This window comes from Muscardinus avellanarius (assembly GCF_963383645.1).
Source record: "Muscardinus avellanarius genome assembly, chromosome: 4".
Classification (NCBI taxonomy): Eukaryota; Metazoa; Chordata; class Mammalia; order Rodentia; family Gliridae; genus Muscardinus; species Muscardinus avellanarius.
Window position 1 is genome coordinate 94033040 of NC_137789.1, and position 18107 is coordinate 94051146.

Genomic DNA, 18107 nt, shown 5'->3' on the forward strand with positions numbered 1-18107 from the left:
CACACTGCCCATCACAGCCCCCTCTGCCTGCAGCAGACAAACAGCCACCCAGAGGCTGCGCGGGCAGGACCTCCAGAATGCTCTACTGTGGCTCTCAGTCTTCTGAGCTAGAAAACTTGTACCTGGAAAACAAAGGACAGCACTGAGGACTGAAACTTGTCTCTTTTTTGAACAGCTGTGCAAGAAAATATATCCCTTTTTTAAAAATGTCAGTAATGGCTAAACTACAATTTAGTGTCTAGAATTACAAAGAATAAAATGAAATTAAAGACTTCTCGCTAATAAAATGAAATGTTAGGAACAGTATTAAAATATAGGTCCTACTCCAATGACACTTACACGGAGCCCAATACAGTACCTATTAAGAGGACATACAGTTTAAGGAGGAACCACATTACATCTTCAGCTAGACCTGGCATCAGAAGTGCAAAAGAAAAAAAAATAACAGCAATCCAACGAAGACAGACGACATCCTCATGGAGACTGGCTCATGCCATGAGCACTTAGCCAAGATGAACAAGATCCTGGGTTTTCTTCTTAGATTTCCAACGGTGACAACACTAAGCACTATGCTTCCCTTAACTCTCATTCAAAGTCACGATAACAAAGAGCTGATGGACCAGTTGAGTGAGCTCTATAGAGCTTAAAGATTGCCCTGCAAACTTTGTGCTGATGTCACACGTCTGTCCACTTAACATCCCAGGACCCAGCTGTGCCACTGAGAAACCACAAAGCCCTGGTGGACCAGAGACAACGCTTAAATAACAAATGCAGCTGGAGGAGAAATGGGAGGCAGGCGGGAAAGGCAGAGGCAAGTTAGTGAGGCTGCTGAAGTCACTTTCCTCAGCATGGGAGGGAAACACTGGGCTGGCAAACTGCCCACCAAGGCACTGGGTCTGCCACCACCAGCAGTCTGAGCACCTGTGGTCATGATGTCCCTCCAGGAGAGGTACCTCCAAGGAGCAGGGATTCTGTCAAAGCTCTGGTCCCACTGACAAGAACCGCAAGGGGCAAAGCAGCCCCCACAAAGTTCCAGGGTCATTTTGCTGAAGACAGGAACAAAACCAACACCAAAGCAACGGGGGAGGGGTGACAGAGGTGGAAGGAGCTGGGCACCAATACTCGGAGCCGTTCAAGTAAACATAAACAACCAAATACTTAGAAAAGGCTTGTAAACTTATGATCTGAAAGGGTCTCTGTGCAGCATCTTTGATTGGCTGGTTATGGAAAGGTGGGTGTTGTACCCTTCTAACAAGTCTTTTGTATGTTCTGATTTGTTTTGTCTTCAAGCACACTTGCAAGGAGCAATCTGCCAGCCTGGGTCCAGATCATTGTGGCCATTGCCCTCTGTCGACAGAGGAGGTGCTTCTGCAGTCCTGGTTCCGGAACCTTCCTCTGAATGAATGTCCATATACAGACAGACCTCTGTTTTCAGTTGCTGGAGAGAAGCAAGCCTGGTCTCCCCACCAATGGGCCAGGCAAGTAGCTCCCTGGTGCTCCTCCTAGACTGGGCAGGCAGGGATCCACAGGGCTTTACTCTGTTCTTGATTGACTGTTGCCAAGATCTGAGTGCAAATGCTGGACAGGGCACCTCCCTGGACGACCCCTGCAGAAGGATGCAGGAAACACACAGGCTGTTCAGCTCCCAGAAAGACCCCTGCTTGGAGGCAGCAGGAGACACAGCCTGCACTCTCTACAATTTGCCTGTCTGCTTTGAGCTGCTCGGCACCCTGTCCCATCACCATTCTTCTCTCCTCCATCCTTAGGAAACAACCACGTAGCTGCAGATGGGCTAGTCCAGTGCTAGGGGAGTCACCGCACATCAGAAAGCAGGAGGACTCTATGGAGACCCGGAGGGTGGGTCTGAGGAGTGAGGAGTGAGAAGTGGAGGAGAGTTCTGACAGAGATGAGGACCCGTGCAGAGGATAGGCTCTAGGCCAACGTGACTCTGAGGCTCCGTACAACAAACAGCAGGCTGGCAAAGCCTCCCTGCTGCAACAGGGGGTGTTTGGAAAGTGATGGGAGCATTTAGAAACTGCTCTGGGAATGGGAGAGTGCAACGTTTTGTCTACTGAGTCTACTAAAAGATCAGAGCTTGCCTTTTATAAGTTTTACATTTCATTGGTCTAGGAATTGTCAAATCATGTGGCTGTAGTGAGGTGAAAATTCAAACATGAGTGTGAACAACACATGCGCACACATGCACACTCACACAGGACCCAGCTGGGTCTTGAAGACTACCTGTCCACCAGCAGCACTGAGCCAGGTCGTGGCACTCTATGTGATACAATTAAAACGCAGTCCGTCCCTGCCTTTGTGACCACAATGCCAGCCCCCTACAGATGACCAACCGTGCCCAAGAGGTTGAAAGCAGCAGGGAAGTGGGAGCCCCGCTTCCAGGGTTCTGGCTTATTTTGCAGACCAGAGATGGTAAGGGTGCAGCTTTTCCTCACCAACTCACAAGGCAATACTGGCCTGCTCAGGAGGCCTCAGGGGGCAGGCGGCCACATGCTGCGCTAACCCGCTGGGGGCTTCTCGGGTCCCACCCTGCCGGTTACACTGCAGCTCTGCTGTGTGGTGCCTGTGCTAGGAGACAAGTACTACTGCACAGGCAAAAATTGGGAGACCAGGTGACCAAGCTGCTGACCTGATCTAGCTGAACTTCCTGTTCAACTTGCAGAAACCCTGAGGCTGCCCGCGACCGCAGTCCCAATATCATCTCCCTGGGCCTGTGCCATCCGCCAGCCAGGAAGGGCAGGCGGCTACCTGTTCTAGATAGCCGATAGTCAAAGTCCCTACTCCAGCCCCCTGGCCAGGCCCAAGTGCCTACCTGTGAAGTACCTGCTGTACTCCTGTTCAATCTTCTGAGCCGTCTCAAACTGCTCTTTAGAATGCCGCTGTGTCACCTTGTCTCTCAGGTAGATGGGGTCTCTCTGTTCCCTATCGGGACAGCAGGGGAGCTAGGCTGAGCCTCAAGCCTCCCCAGGCCCTCCTCTTTGTCCAGGGTGTCGAGGGCCTCTATCTAGGCAGGGCAGGCTGTGTGGCAGGAGGCCCCAGGGGCTCTGCCATAAAGCAATAGCCTCCAGGCTGTGCAGGGTGCTCTGGGCAGTTGGGCCCCCAGAGCATGCACAAAGAGCAGAGGTGCCAGCTGGACTCAAGCACAGGAGCTTGGCAGCACAGAAATGAAGGAGAGGGCCAGCAGTGAACAGGGCTGGGCTGGACCCAGCCCTGCACACCGGGATCCTCTGGCCTTCTGCAGAGCATAGTGAGAGGAAGTGGGGATGGAGGGCAGGAGGGGAGCTGGCAGACAGGGTCAGCAGTGCCCAGGAACCGTGGCTGTACCCAAACAGGAAGAGGGCTGGGGGAAGGGTGCTATGCTTGGTTAATGCTGCCTCTGAACATGGGCTGAGGGAGCATGCTGCCCATCTCAAGGCCACAGGACCACTGCTCTCACCCTTTGTCCCTCACCCCCACCCTGCTCCAGCCCACCCCAGCATGGCCCCAGCAGAGCCACGGGGCCCGGCACCTACTTGATGTGCTTGGCGCTCTTGTAGTGGATGAAGATGACGATGGGGTAGATGTGCATGTGGTGCAGCCGCTCGATGGCATGGGGAGCAACATCCAACAGGCAGTGCCGGTTCTGGGGGCGGGGGCAGAGTGAGCACTGGAGAGCAGGGGAGGGGCACAGCCCTCGAGGACACCCCCAAGACCATTCCTTCTGGCACCAGGGGACCTGCCCTTGACTCACTTAGCTTAACCTCCCTCCGTAAGCAAATGCACAAGAAGGCAGCAGAGCCTCTTGGAGAAAGGCCTCCTCCGGGGCCATCTCCCCCACACGGTCAGTGCTGATGGCTCGGGGCCTGGGAGCAGGGCCAGGTGGGGTCTAGCCAGCCCAACTCCAAACTTCTTGTTCTGCTGTGCCTTGATGCAGGAACCTTCTTAGGGCCGGTCCCTCCGACAGCTCCCTCATGCACCTGACTGTGCCAGGCTATGTGAAGGCCCAGTCATGGACACTGCGCCTAGGGCAGGCGGGGATGTGCGCCTTGGCAGGGCTGTGCCTCAAATGCATCCCATGGATCCCCTAAGCTCACACTCTGTGAGTTAAAGAAAGGCCACAGGCACCCTGCCCGAGCTCTCATGGCAGTGAGGAGATGCCACCTTGCCCATAGTTAGAAGGAACCTAAGCTCACGTCCTCAGGCTCCTGAGCAGCTGCTCCCGCCCTGGGCCGCCTGGATAACAGATCCCAGGGATCAAAGGCATCAAGACAGATTCTCAGCCCTTTTGAGGGCAAGGTCCTGATGGAAGAGGTGCCCTGTCCCCAGAAACTGTGCCAACGAGTTTGGCATGTGCATCCAGGGATCCTGTCCTGGGATGGCCACAAGAGGCCTTCCCCAGAGTTCAAAGCTCTTCCTGGCTACCCTCAGGGCAGAGGCTCAGAGGTGGCAGACACAGGGAGGGACCCCTTCACCAGGCTAGAAGATTAGCTTGCAAACTATATAGCAGGAACACAGAGCAACTGTGCACATGGGGTGTCCAAAACCCACACACTCCAACAAGTACCTAGCCCTCAGGTTACCTTTTCTGTGATCTCCTTTATGGAAGCCACGGTGGTCACATCAAAATGACCGCTCCTCCGCTTGTAGTCAACAAACAGGCAGTCTTTGACACCCCGCTCGATGGCCTGCTGGGAGGCCTTCATCACCTCTGCAAGAAACGATGCAGAAGTCAGGGTGCTCAGCACCTGCAGAGCCCCGAGGAGCAGGGAGGGACACTGCATGGCGACCATCAGGGGCTCTACTACTATCCTCTCTCCTGGAGGACACAGGAGGGCCTGATTGGAGTCAGCAGAGCTCTGGCACACTGACCATGGCTGGGGAGGCAGGTGGACAGGGACAGACACCCCAGCAGGCACAGAGGGTGCCCTCCCTTACCCAGAGGGCATCTGCAGAACTTGCCGGGCGCCTCGTTCACCAGCATCTCCTTCACCACATCCATCAGTGGCCCCAGAATCAGAACAGGCCTGAGAGAGGTAGAGTCTACCTTCTGGACCCGCTGGTAGGCCAGGCTCACTGAATCTAAGGAGGAGAGCACAGGGTGTCACAGGCCCAGCCTGGGCAGAGGGCAGGAGAGGCTGAGCACCCTCCCTCCTCAGCCCAGATAGGCCCTCCCCCTTCACTCCACAAATGCAGCCCTAGGGAGGGTGACCAGTTGGCCTGGTTTGCCTGGGATTCCCCAGCTTCAGCATCCAAAGCCCCACATCCACGCAGGCCAGGGCAGTAGCTTGTGGAGGCCAGCCTGAGCACATTCTGCTATCTCAGCACTCCCTGCTCCAGTTCTTCTGTAGGTGCCCTACATCTGCTGCACCTGCCCCATCTCCTTTCCTCTTTGCTTGCTAGGCATGAGGCTTCCATGGTTTGGAGGCCACAATGCCCTCCACTGACAGATGTGATTGACCCAGCTGTGCCCAGGGGGTGACAGAAGAGAGGCTCCCTTGGCCTCTATCCAGGGGCCAGTGGGTGGGCACTGTGAGCTACCTCTGATCATGCAGATAGGAAAACCCTTAGGAAATGACAGAGCCATGAGACAGAAGGGACTTGGGTCCTGAGATGGTCCCCAGAGCAGAGCTGCCTCCCCAGGTACCACCCATCAGCCCAGACTCATCCATGGCAGAAAAATGAGCTTCCCATCAGGCCCAAACCATGCTATCTGGTCTCAGTTAAAGCAGTCAAAAGCCGGGCATGGTAGCATACACTTGTAATTCCAGTACTTGGGAGACTGAGAAAGGAGGATAGCAGGTCAGCCACAGTTACTTAGCGAGGCCATGTGCAACTTAGTGAGACGAGACCCTGTTACAAAATAAAAAATAAAAAATAGGGCTGGGGGTGTAGCTGGGAGGTAGAATGATCCTGGGTTCAATGCTCAGTTCCATTTAAAAAAAAAAAAAAAAAAGCCAACTGATCTCCTAGATGACACATGGAATAGAAGACCTCCGCTCCCACTAAATGTACACAAAGCCCTCGAAGGAAGAGACAGTCTAAAAACCAGCAAGTAAATGTCCTCTTAGTACTTCCTTGGTACACATTCCTCAGTCACAACTCAGAAACACAAAGAGGGTGCACAGCACAGTCTCTGCCATTCTAAAGCTCACGTGCTTACAGGGGCTAAGAAGGCAGCCCCAGGAGCTCAGAGGAGGGCTGCCTGGCAACTCCAGGAAGCAGGCGAGGGCCAGGGAGCACATGCTGAGGCCAGGGGAGAGATCACAGGGACCAGGCCCAGGAGGGGGCTGGGACAGGTGGGAAGAGCCCAGGTGAGCACAGATGGAGAGGCAGGCTGGGGTTGAGGGGGACCTGTGTAGCTCTGCAGAGCCGGCTGTGCCTGGGAGTCAGGGAGCAGGGACTGGAGGCACCCTTGCTGGGAGAGGTGTAGCAACCTTCTGGGCAGAACCTAGGTGGAGGTGAGGAAGGCCCTCTCTTCCCTCACTGCACCCTGCAGGGCTGTGTTTAAGATGATTATCCATGTGCACCTGCCTGGCTTTATGTGGTACTTCCCCACCTGCCCATCCATTGATCTGCTGTATAAAACACAGGGGGAGAATGTAAGACCCCATGCACTTCTACTTGTAAAAATTAGACCCTTGCTGGGTGTGGTGTCACACACCTGGAATCCCAGTACTTGGGAGGCTGAGACAGGAGGATCGAAGGTTTGAGGCTATCCTCAGAACTGTAGCAAACCCCGAACCAGGCGTGGTGGCACACGCTTGAAATTTCAGCATTTGGGAGGCTGAGACAGGAGGATCTGAGTTCACGGCCAGTCTCAGCTACTTAGTGAGGCCCTTTACAACTAACTCAGTGAGACCCTATTTCAAAATATAGAATAAAAAAAAAAAATAGGGCTAGGGGTGTCGCTCAGGGGTAGAATGCCCCTGGGTTCCACCTCCAGTACCTTAAAAAAAAAAAAAAAAAAAGGAAATATAGCAACCTAGTGAGACTCTGTTTCAAAACAGAACAGGGGTGCACAGGTAGAATGCTCTTGGGTTTAATCTCTAATAAAAAAATGTTATACCCTTACTGATAAAACCTATATCCTCTTGATACCCCTGGACCTCTGACCTCCAGGGCTATGAAATACTCAATGGGTGCTGTTTCAGGCCTCTACCTTGCTGGAAGTCTTTTATTTATTTATTTTTTATTCATATTTATTTATTTATTTATTTATTTATTATTATTTTTTTTTGCGGTACTGGGGATAGAACCCAGAGCATTCTACCTCCGAGCTACATCCCCAGCCCTACTTTTTATTCTTTATTTTGAAACAGGTCTCACTGAGTTGCAAAGGGCCTAAGTAGTAGCTGAGGGTGTCCATGAACCACGATCCTCCTGTCTCAGCCTCCCAAATGCTGGGATTACAAGTGTGTGCTACCACGCCCAGCTTTCTCTATACCTTTTGAATAGCTGTGCAATATACACTGCAGGCCCTTGCCAGAGGCAGATTCTGGAACTCTCCAGGTGAAGCCAAAATAAAGTTTAGGGCAGCCAAGTCAGTTAGGATCCCAAAAGCCCTGACTGCAGAAGGAGGGGCATGGACAAAGGACTAAGTCTGATAGCAGAGGTTTCACCTAAAGCTACTTGCCAAATTCTTACGCTGTGGGGAGCAAGAGGCTATGCCTCAAGGAAAGTCACCAAAACACAGCAGAGTGTCCCACAGTCTCATGTTAGTGAAGGGAAATACTGGGAGTAGAGGCAACCTTGGGAGGAGGGGCCTGTGCAACAGCCCAGCCTCTCAGCTGGGCCCTGAGGGCCCCCAAGACCAGGGAGAACTGCAATTGCAAAGAGCTGCAGCCTCTGCCTGGACCCTGCGCCTGGTTCCGGTATGGAAGAGGGGAGACAGGAAGGTTGTTTAGAGCCTGGACACTTCTAGTCATAATTCCTGACATTTCAATCAACAATTTCCAGATATAACAAGAAGTGGGAACAAAAAAATTTTTAAAGATAGTAGATGAAAGCCAGGTGTGGTGAGGAACACTTGTAATCCCAGCACTCGGGAGGTAGAGACCAAAGAATCGCAGTTCGCGAACGGCCTGTTACTTAGCAAGCCCCTTTGCAACTCAGTGAGACCCTGTTTCAAAAATAAAAAAATATATATATAGTAGACAAATACTCAGTGATGATAGGACATGACAGTTACCAGATGGTTGTTATGAACATGATTAATCTATTTAAGAGAGCAAAAAGTAAGATGGAAAAGCTCAGCGAGGGACTTAAAGTCTTTGAAAAAGAAATCAATGGGAAACTCTAGAACTCAATAAGGCCGTTTCTAAAATTAAAATCACACTGAATACAACAGAAGAGGGAATAATGAGAGGAAAAGGGACGGCAGGAAGTACACAGATTGGCTGAAACACAAAGCGCAGAGGTGGGAAGTACAGGGAATGAGGAGAAGACAAGTGTGGCCTGGGCAGAGAACTGAGCCGCACGAGGGGCGAGAGCAGAGGCCACTGAGAGACACGCGCCAGGAGCTCCACACGTTTCCCTTTGTGAAAGTGTGTGCGTGCTTGCTGTGCACATGCCGCCCCACACGTTTCCTTTGTGAAAGTGTGTGCGTGCTTGCTGTGCACATGCCGCACTCTACCCCACCGAAATCCTGGGGATTTCAGGGCCTTTTACCTCTGAGTTACACCCCCAGCCCTATTTTAGTCTCTTTTGACACTGGGTCTCACAAAGTTGTGGAGGACCTCACTAAGTTGCTGAGGCTGGTCATGAACCTGTGATCCTCTTGTCTCAGCCTCCCAAGTACCAGGATTACAGGTATGTGCCACCATTTCTGGTCATTGGTAGTATTTTTTTTGTGTGTGTGTGTGTATGTATGTTGTGCTGAGGATTGAACCCGGGGGCATTCTACCTCTGAGCTACACTCCCAACCCTACTTTCTTTTTTAGTTGGAATCAGGGTCTCATTTAGTTGCAGAGGGTCTAAGTTGCTGAGGCTGGCTTTGAACCTGTGATCCTCCTGTCTCAGCCTCCCAAATACTAGGATTATAGGCATGTACCACCATACCCAGAACATTGATACACATGCATTGGACATGTACCACCACACACAGAGATGCTGTCTGCAAAGAAAGGAGCAGAGGGTACCTGAGAGAGACCACAGGAAACAGAAAAAACAAGAAAATAAGAGATCCACCTTGCCCTATTGACAGGCCTACAAACTTGTTCTGTAAAGGGCAAGATAATAAATATTTTAAGATTTAAAAATGCAAAGGCAAAATGGAGCCACTGTTGTCACCAAAAGGCTAAAGCATCACTTTTATGTCTTACATTTAAAAGTGTAAAATCCCATGCTGAGCTCACAGGCTCTGCAAAAGCTGGCAATAGACCAGACAGGGTCTGTGAGTGTGGTCTGCCTACCCTGTCCCTCCTGACCAACAGTGCACCAAGAACTCAGTGTGATCCACTGCACACACCAGGTCTAAGGGCTTAATTTTAAAGGAAGGCAGCCAGTGGTCACACCCTCTGCTGCTTGCTGACCCTACATCTGCCACCTAGGAAGGCACAGTTGTAGTAGAGTGGACCTAAGTACACAGGGTCCTGCAAGCTCCATGCTAGCCTTGGCTCAGCATCCAGCCTAGGAGGACCTTGTAAGAATCACTGCTGAGCACAGGAAGGCCACAGGCCTGCAGACACTGGTAGCCTTGGTCACTCCAAGCACAATCAGGAAGCACTGCATTGAGCAGAGATCACGTTGCACTTGCCCAGTGCCTGCCCTTTCAGCCTTACTAACAGGACGGTGCTGAGGCTGCCAGTGCTCCCATCTAAAGCATGCTTCCAGGCCTCCCCTACAGATGCAAGTGGCCTAGAAGACACAGTGGAAGTTGTGCGCAGGGCCTGCACTAAACTGTCTAAAGAGGACACTCTGCCTCGCTCCTTCCTCCTCCCAGTGATACCTACATGTGATGGTTGGAGCTGCTGTGACCAATGGTGGCTGTGAGCCTGAAGAAGAAAGCCACACTCCATGGCCTGCACTACCTACCCAGCCAGGCGGGCATCCCTGGACTTGTGCACAAAAGCCAAGGAAACCTCTGTCTTGCTAGCGTCCCTGTCGTGATGCTTTGGCAAACTCAGCGGAGCCCATAGGGAACGTGCTCAGTGACTTGCCTTCAAAGAGCGGAATGGAGTCATTGGCAAAGGTGTCTAAGGCGAGGAGGTCTTTCCCATCTTTGGAGCTGCTGCGCTTGTGTTTATGCTTCCTGCGGAAGAAGGAACGGCGCGCGGCTGCAGACAGTGTCTTTGTGGCAATACTCTCGTCTTTAACCTCGGACATGCTGAGCCTCCGGGAGAATTCCTGGTCCATCCTGTAGTCACAGGGAATGAAAATGCTGGGGCGGGCACTCTCCTGGAAAGGAAAACCAGGCCCTGCCCACACTCCTTAGGTCACCTAGTGACTGCCCTCCCCAGGCCCCATGGTACCACCCAGCAACTTGATACACAGGAGCAACAGACAAGCTCTGAGAGCAGGTGGATTTCTACTAAGATATGTTCAGCTCAATGTCAAAAGCAGCTACTAGAGCAGGCTTCCCTTGGTGACATTCAAATACGTATCCTGCCATGGAAGCCAGCGAAGCAGGGATACCTGAGATCCCACAGGTGCCCTTGAAAGCATCCTGTCAGTGGGAGGAGCCAGAGACAAAAAGGCAGCATGCTAGGGAGGGATTCTGTGTCCATACACAAGTCCACAGCAGGGAAAATACAGACTCCAGATGTTGAGTAGTGGTAGCTTAGGGCTCACGGCCAGGTGGGAATTAGGACAGAAGGCCAGGCCCGGGATATGGTTGGAGTGTGTCCCCAAAGGTCATAGGCTAGAGGCACCTTTAAGAGGCGAGGCCTAGTGAAAGGTGGTTTGGTCACTAGAGGCTCCACCCTTGGGAGGGATTAAGGGAGCTCTCAGGACCATAGTTATTTCCTGCAAGAGCTGGTTGTTATAGAAAGAGCAAGTGTGAACCCCAAGCTCCCACCTCCTGTCTCCCATATGACTTCTCCCTTCTTGGCATGGCTGGTTCCTCCTGTCTCCCCACCACTGTGCAAACAGAGGGGGCCTCGTGATCTTGTGCTTTCAGCCTCCAGGACTGGGAGCTAAACTAACCTCTTTTCTTGGAAGTACTCAGCCTTGGGTATTTTGTTACAGCACCATACGCTAATAGATAATGAAGATGGAGTTTCTTTTTGAGGTGATGTGTGTGGGGGGAGTACTGGGGAGTGAACAGAGGGGTGTTCTACCGCTGAGATACTACACCGGCCCTTTTTATTTGTTATTTTGAGACAAGATCTCACTAAGTTGTTGAGGCTGACCTTGAACTTACAATGCTTACAATGCTCCTGTCTCAGCCACTCAAGTAATAAGATTACAGGCATGCATATGAAAATGCTTTAAAATAAACTGTGGAGATAGCTGCAAATAATCTGTTAATACACTAAGGACTACAAAGTTGTACACTTTTCAGGGTTGTAATAGTATGTGAATTATAGCTCAATGCATCTGTCTGAAAACGAGGAGCTTCCTCCTGACTGGCCCTGGGCTTCTGTACCAGACTTAGCTAGGAGCAGCTTTTAGGACAAACAGCATTGGCAATAGGTACAACCCAGTGGCTGACACGGGCCCCAGAGTCAGCCCTCTAGCAGCCCAACCCAGCCTCCCCCAGTGGGGGCTCCAGGCTGGCAGCCTCTGCAGCCCCTACGCACAGATGAGACACTCACACGTATTTGCTGGGAATCTGCCCTCGCTGGATCTTCTGCGCATTCTCGTCCAGTTGCCAGGCCATCCAGGACCCAAACGTACCCTGAGGCAAGGTGTCGTCTACATAGAGGATGTCATCTTTCTTAAAGCTCAGCTCATGCTCCACCTCTGCCAGTCGGTCATACAGAGCCCTGGACCAAGGATCAACAGCAGGGACTCCATCAGGGTGCCGCCAGCAGCCAAGGACATGCCACACACCTTTGCAGCTGGACTCCTAAGGCCACTACTGTGCTTTGAGGTGTCTCTAGAAACTCAGAAACAGGCTTTCTGTTCTGGGGGTGGTTCCCCAAACAAGGTGACCTGTGCTTTACAAAACAGGATGGCAACATTGCCTCTCACCCCTTAAGACTGAGGGCTCACCCCAGCAGAGAAAGAGGGGGAGGGAGGAAGGAGGACACATCCTTCCCTCACAAAGGGGTCTTCTGCATTCACCTCCTTCCTGGGAGTCAAGGCCTCTGGGTCCTACAGACAGGAAACTCCCTAGATGTGCTTTGTCTCCGCCCTCAGGACAGGAGCATGATGCTACAGTATTTTCATTCTTAGGGACTCAGATGCCAGGGATCATGAAGAAATCTCTGAGCCAGTCCTGGAAAACACTAGATGCCATCCCATGTCCATATGGTATTTAAAGGCACGGTGGACACCTCAAGTCCACACACACCACAGAGGACCCTGCAGGGCTCAGCCAGGGGGAGACCTAAGGAGGAGAGCAGCCACAGGAAGACAGGGCTCTGGTTTCAATATTCCCTAGGACTTAAACCAAAACAGGGATCTCAAGTGATTCCCTTAGGCCCTCAAGAGGGGTGTGTGTGTGTGTGTGTGTGTGTGTGTGTGTGTGTGTGTGTGTGTGTTATGAGGGATTAAACACAGAGGCTGAGCTGGGTGTGCTTGTAATCCCAGTACTTGGGAGGTTAAGACAGGAGCCAGTTTGCGGCCAGCCTCAGCTATTCAGTGAGGCTCTCAGTAACTTTAGTGAGACCCTGTTTCAAAATTTAAAAAAATAGAGCTGTCCGTGGTGGCGCACGCTTGTAATCCCCACGCTTGGGAGGCTGAGACAGGAGGATCGCACAGGTTCGAAGCCAGCCTCAGCTGGTTTAAGAGACCCTGTTTCCAAATAAAAAATAAAATAGGTCTTGAAGTGTAGCCTGGAGGTAGAAGGCCCCTGGGTTCCATTCCCAGTACCACCAAAAAAATAAAATAAAATAAAAAATAAAAAATAAATAGGGCTGTGGGTATACCTGGGAGGTAGAATGCCCCTGGGTTCCATCCCCAGTACCACAAAACAAAAACAAAACCACAGAGGCTGATGGCCTGCGATGGAGGACTATTTTATTACTGACCTACATCCCTGAAAACGAGGAGCTTCCTCCTGACTTGCCCTGGGTGTGTTTGTTCTTTATCTATTCTGGGGATAGAACCCAGGGTGTTTTACCTCTGAGATACACACACACACACACACACACACACACACACACACACACACACACACATATTTTTTTTTTTTAATTTGGAAACAGGGTCTTTTAAGCCAGCAAGGCTGGCTTCAAACCTGCGCGATCCTCCTGTCTCCGCCTCCCAAGTGCGGGGATTAAAAGCGTGCACTACCACGCCCCGCCTTCTTCTTATTTTTAAAGAGTCTCAATGAGTTGCTGAGGGTCTGCTAAGTTGCTCAATCTAGCCTTGAACCTGTGATCCTCTTTTCTTAGCCTCCCAAATACTGAGATTATAAACAGGCACCACTGTGCCTAGTTTTATTTTTTATTTTGAGATAGCTAGGTTACCAAGGCTGACCTTGAACTCACAGTCCTCCTGCCTCAGTCTTGAAATTGCTGGGATAACAGGTATGCACCACTCTGCCCAGCCTCAAGGATTTTTCTAAGTCAAAAGCATCTTACCATGAGCAAGAATAATGCCAGTGGTGGCCCCAGCCTCAGGGGACCCAGAACATTCCCTAGGAACAATCTCTACTGGGAGCCCCTCCTCTGACCCAAACCCAACTGTTGGTACCTGATATAGAAGCTGTCGCCGGGCAGGCTCTTGATCCTGGTGAACTCCTCGGGGCGATACTGTACCTTCAGGCGGACACTATCTTTGGGCTTCAGCATCTCCACATAGACTTCCTCTGCCGTCTTGTTGCGCATGTCCAGGTTGCCATACTGCCAAGGGACGGGGGTGCCAGGGTCAGGAGAGCAGAATCCTCCCAGGGGCAGCTTGGGCACCCACGAAGGGCCAGTTATGGTGCCAAGGCAGGGACTCAACATCCTTAGACCTGAGAGCTGCCTGCCTCCCCTCTGGAGCAAGGGCTGAGTCCTCATGGTCTTCCCATGCAAGATCTGTGCAGGCTTCCTGCTCTGCCCTCTACAGCTTCTCCCAGGAAAAATCCTCCAGTGATGATTTTTTCAAAATATTGCCCTGCCTCCTGCCTATGAAAATGTGTCTTTCCTATCTATGGGCCATTTTCCCTGGGACACTGGAGAGCAGCTGAGAGGGAGACCACACCCTCCCCCAGATCGGAGGCCTGATGCTAACAAGAACAGCATCTCCTTCCAGTGCCTGGGGCTGAGCCCTGGGCGTCTTGCAGTGGTCTGCTTTGCTGCCTGGGGCTTCCCAGCATTCCAGGTTCACAGGGATGAATAATCAGCCCCACCACGCTGCCAGGTGGGGGCTGTGCTCAGCTCCTCCATCCCTTGGCCTTACCCTGGGTGGAAAGCAGCCTGTACTGCTCAGCAGAACTCACCTCAAGGATGAGGTCCCCAGGCACCAGGCCGTCAGGACCCCTGGCAGGGCTGTCATCCTCCACCTCAGCCACAAAAACCCCGTGCAGGTTCCCGCCACAGAGGTGGACCCCAAGCTCAAGCTGCGATTTTTTGATGAGGACAATGCGTGGTTCCGGGGTTTTCTTGTTGGCATCCCCTACAGTCCTTTGGGGAAGGAAAATGAAGTTCTTCAGTCATGTGCCAAGAGGGAGGAGAGAGTGAAAAAACAGTGGCTACAGCCCTGACCATTTTCTGTTTGCTTCACAGGTCTTAGAAGCCAGGGAGCTGAGAGGTTCTCTTCCCAGGCTCTAGTTCTACTGACTCAGTGGACAGGACAGGAGGCTGAGAGGATCAGGGGTGAAAGAATGGCCAGCTCATCAGCCAGCTGTGGACAGAGCTGAAGCTGCACGCCACTGCTCTAGGTCTGGCTGTCACTTGAGAGGCATCCTCCTGCCTGGAAGGAAAGGCAACTGTCCAGAGCTCCATGGCTCATTCAGCTTCTGCAGAGCAGTTCATGCACCCACTCACAAAGGGGTATCACCAAGAACTTAGAGGCAGTGAGGGAAGCGGAGGCGCTGTCAAACCACCTGTGGGGAGGGGGTGGCAGGGACAGTGGTGGAGGCTGAGGGAGGGAACTGCAGGGAAGAAGCCAGCCTGTGATGAAAATTCTGCCATAGATAAGTTCCAATGGGACAAACGCAGTAGAGCATGGAGCTGGCCCCTTCTATGGAGGGGCTCCCTTCTCTGTAGTGGCCCCCTTCTACATGACACAGGGGCTCTGCTGGAGAGGCGGCCCCTGCAGGACTGAAGAGCACTGCAGCACAGCAGGCCTGGGTGGCCCTCTTCTGATCCCTCCAGCCCAGGGCCAGGATGCTGAGAGCTCCAGCTGCCTTCTGATGCTGCCCCCTCCAACTGGCTTCTCTGCAGGTCCTACTCCTGCTCACCTGCGCCTTTGCTCCCAACTGTCACTTCCCCCTGTAACATGGCCAGTGTGTGTCCTGACTACTCCACAGCAGCTCAGCACTGCGACTGCCTGGGCCCTGGCCTACCACCTCCTTGAGAACACACTGCTGCTGATGGCCAGAAACCCAAGGCCTGGCTGGGTAATGACCCTGAACTGTGTCGACAGACAGAATCTGCAAAGGAATGAATGAGAAAAGGAGGAGAAATAAGAGAGGAGCAACAAACAAGTCAGCGAGACAGAAAGAGAGAGGAAAGAAGAAGAGGAGGAAGAAGAGAATGAGGAGGAGGAGGAGAAAAAAAAAAGGAGCGTGTCTTCCACCCAAACCCTGAAGTCTGGATGTGTGGTAAGCAGCACAAGGCAAGGCCGGCTTCCTGGCGCCCACACCTGAGGGATGAGCTCGGCTGCTGGACAAGGTGGACAAATGGGAAGCCATGACTGGCACGTGCTGACCTGGAGCTGGGGGTGCTCTGCTTGGCTGGGGGTGTGCCAGGGCCCTCGTCCTGTTCCATCAGCGGGTCAATGACGGAGGGATGCTCCGGCGTGGTGGTTCCACTGCCCTGCAGAGTGCCGTGGGCACTGGCGGGGTCTAGGTGGGAGCTGGGGTGGAGAAAGGAGGAATAAGGAGAAGCATGTGGCACACAGCACTGGAGCAACCTGGCTGGAGCTGTGAATGGGGAATGGGTCACACAGCTCCTTGTTTGAAAGGACACACACATCAGAACTAGGACTAGTGCCAACTGCCCCACAGGACTTGCTGCCCTTGACTCAGAGATTCTCTCCAAAGGTGCCCAGTCCAGGGGACACGTGATGTCACTGTCCTTTTTCCTCTAGTTTGGCCCCTGTCTTCCCATGGAGCCATACAGTATGACCTTATGGGGCCTGTAGCACCTCCTGTCTTCTACCCTGTGACTTAGAGCACAGGGCAGACACAAGCAAGTGTCTGGCTTCCTGGACAGAGCCAAGAACTGGACTCGGTTCCTGGCTACCAGAGGCCCCTACTGGGCATTGACCCCAAGCCATCTGTTTCCACACTCCATTTCAGGAAAAGATGATTTCTCTCTATATACCTTTCTTCTAAAATCCAAGACTAGTCAGTGCCCCTTACCAGCAGCAGAACCCCCAGAACTTGCAGCTGGTGTCCAGGATTGCCCCGTGGTGAGCAGCGGGCCTGGCACACCCATCTCACACCCATGTGAGTGAGTCCCCGGCTTACATGGCCACGGGAGTCCCGGCACTCACCTGGAGCGGGAGTGGCTGCCCAGCTGGTGCATGTGCGGATTGTACTGGGCCAGGATAGTGATGGTGTCACACTGCTGCCCGATGATGAGGCGGGCCTGCTGCTCGGTGGCGCTCCGCAGGTTTATGCCATTGAACTGGGGAGACAACCAGGGCAGACTTAGTACCGAGGTGGGGACTGTGCATGTGGACTTGGAGCACTGCTTTTTCAGGGGAAGAGGAGGAAGATGAGGAAAGGCCATTTCCTTACCTCGAGTAACTGGTCCCCGTACTCAAGGCCGGCCTGGTGGGCGATGCTCCCGGCGGTCACCTTGGAGACATAGATACCACCCTTTTCTCCACTCACAATGGAGATACCCAGTGGCTCCGAGCCCTTCTGCACCTTCACGTGGCGTGGCTCCTCCACATAAGGCCTTGGAAAAGAGCCAAAGGTTTTGGGGATTCAGATTCAAAGGAAAGGTGTAGGGAGATCAGACATGCAACCAGGTGTACAGAGGGCCCCAGAGCTCTGGTGCTATGATGACACACACAGCTGGATGCGACATGAGGAACTGGCTTCTCTATGACAGAGGATATACATTCCTGAAACATCATGCAGTACAAACACGGCACAAAACACCCTGCCCCAAGGACACAGAGAATGGCCCATGTGGAACTATGAACACTGAGAGACACAGGGAAGAAATACACAAATGGCCTCATGAGAGGAATCGCCTCGCAGCATACAGTTTACAACCCAGGCACGGGGAGGCTCTCAAGCCCTCTCCTCTCCGGGAGAAGAGCTAGCCTCTGGGATGACCACAGAGATGACATAAAACAGCATGGGCCTTTCTGTTTACTGGCTACAGGGGGCGATGCGCATGGATTATGGACATTAAGCGGCCGCGAACCCGAGCCGCGAGGGAGAGGGAGGCGTGGAACAAGCCTGTGGCCATGCACTGGTGTCCAGCGCAGGAGGCCAGGTGGCGGGAGGCACGTGTTGGGCCAACCTCAGACTCCTCAGCGAGGAGGACCTGGGCCTGGCGCTCACGGGCAGTCTCAGAAGAGATCTGTGGTGGAAGAGACATCTGGATGGCACAGGGGTTAGAAAGGAGAAGGGACACTCAGAGAAGGAGACAACGTGGGTTCCTTTACCACACAGACAGAAAAGAGAGCCAAGCCACACCAAGCCTTCCCGGGGACGCAGCTTCATTTGCCCCAGAGGCCTCTGACCTTCAGGGCCCGAAGGAGAAAGCCAAGGGAGGGGCCACCTGATGCCATCTTCTGGGTCCCCGCTAGAGCCCATGGACAGATCCATGTGGCAAAGCAGTAGGCGGGATAGTGATGGGTACTGGAGCCACCACCTCTGCCCACAAGAGGCA

At 52.8% G+C, this 18107-nt stretch overlaps 1 protein-coding gene across 1 annotated transcript in view; it reads right to left on the reverse strand.

Annotated features, from left to right (window-relative positions):
* Positions 1 to 1502: 1502 nt before the first annotated feature.
* The window catches only part of DLG5 (discs large MAGUK scaffold protein 5), a gene marked incomplete at both ends in the record, with an annotated part of 127586 nt that continues 110981 nt past the window's right edge, over positions 1503 to 18107 (reverse strand). The window contains 12 exons of the mRNA XM_080694782.1: positions 1503 to 1606; positions 2831 to 2940; positions 3531 to 3640; positions 4578 to 4705; positions 4933 to 5076; positions 10155 to 10351; positions 11751 to 11921; positions 13798 to 13946; positions 14528 to 14703; positions 15953 to 16107; positions 16750 to 16883; positions 16997 to 17159. Of these exons, the coding sequence (XP_080550908.1) occupies positions 1503 to 1606; positions 2831 to 2940; positions 3531 to 3640; positions 4578 to 4705; positions 4933 to 5076; positions 10155 to 10351; positions 11751 to 11921; positions 13798 to 13946; positions 14528 to 14703; positions 15953 to 16107; positions 16750 to 16883; positions 16997 to 17159 (1741 nt within the window). The remainder of the gene's footprint in view (positions 1607 to 2830; positions 2941 to 3530; positions 3641 to 4577; positions 4706 to 4932; positions 5077 to 10154; positions 10352 to 11750; positions 11922 to 13797; positions 13947 to 14527; positions 14704 to 15952; positions 16108 to 16749; positions 16884 to 16996; positions 17160 to 18107) is intronic.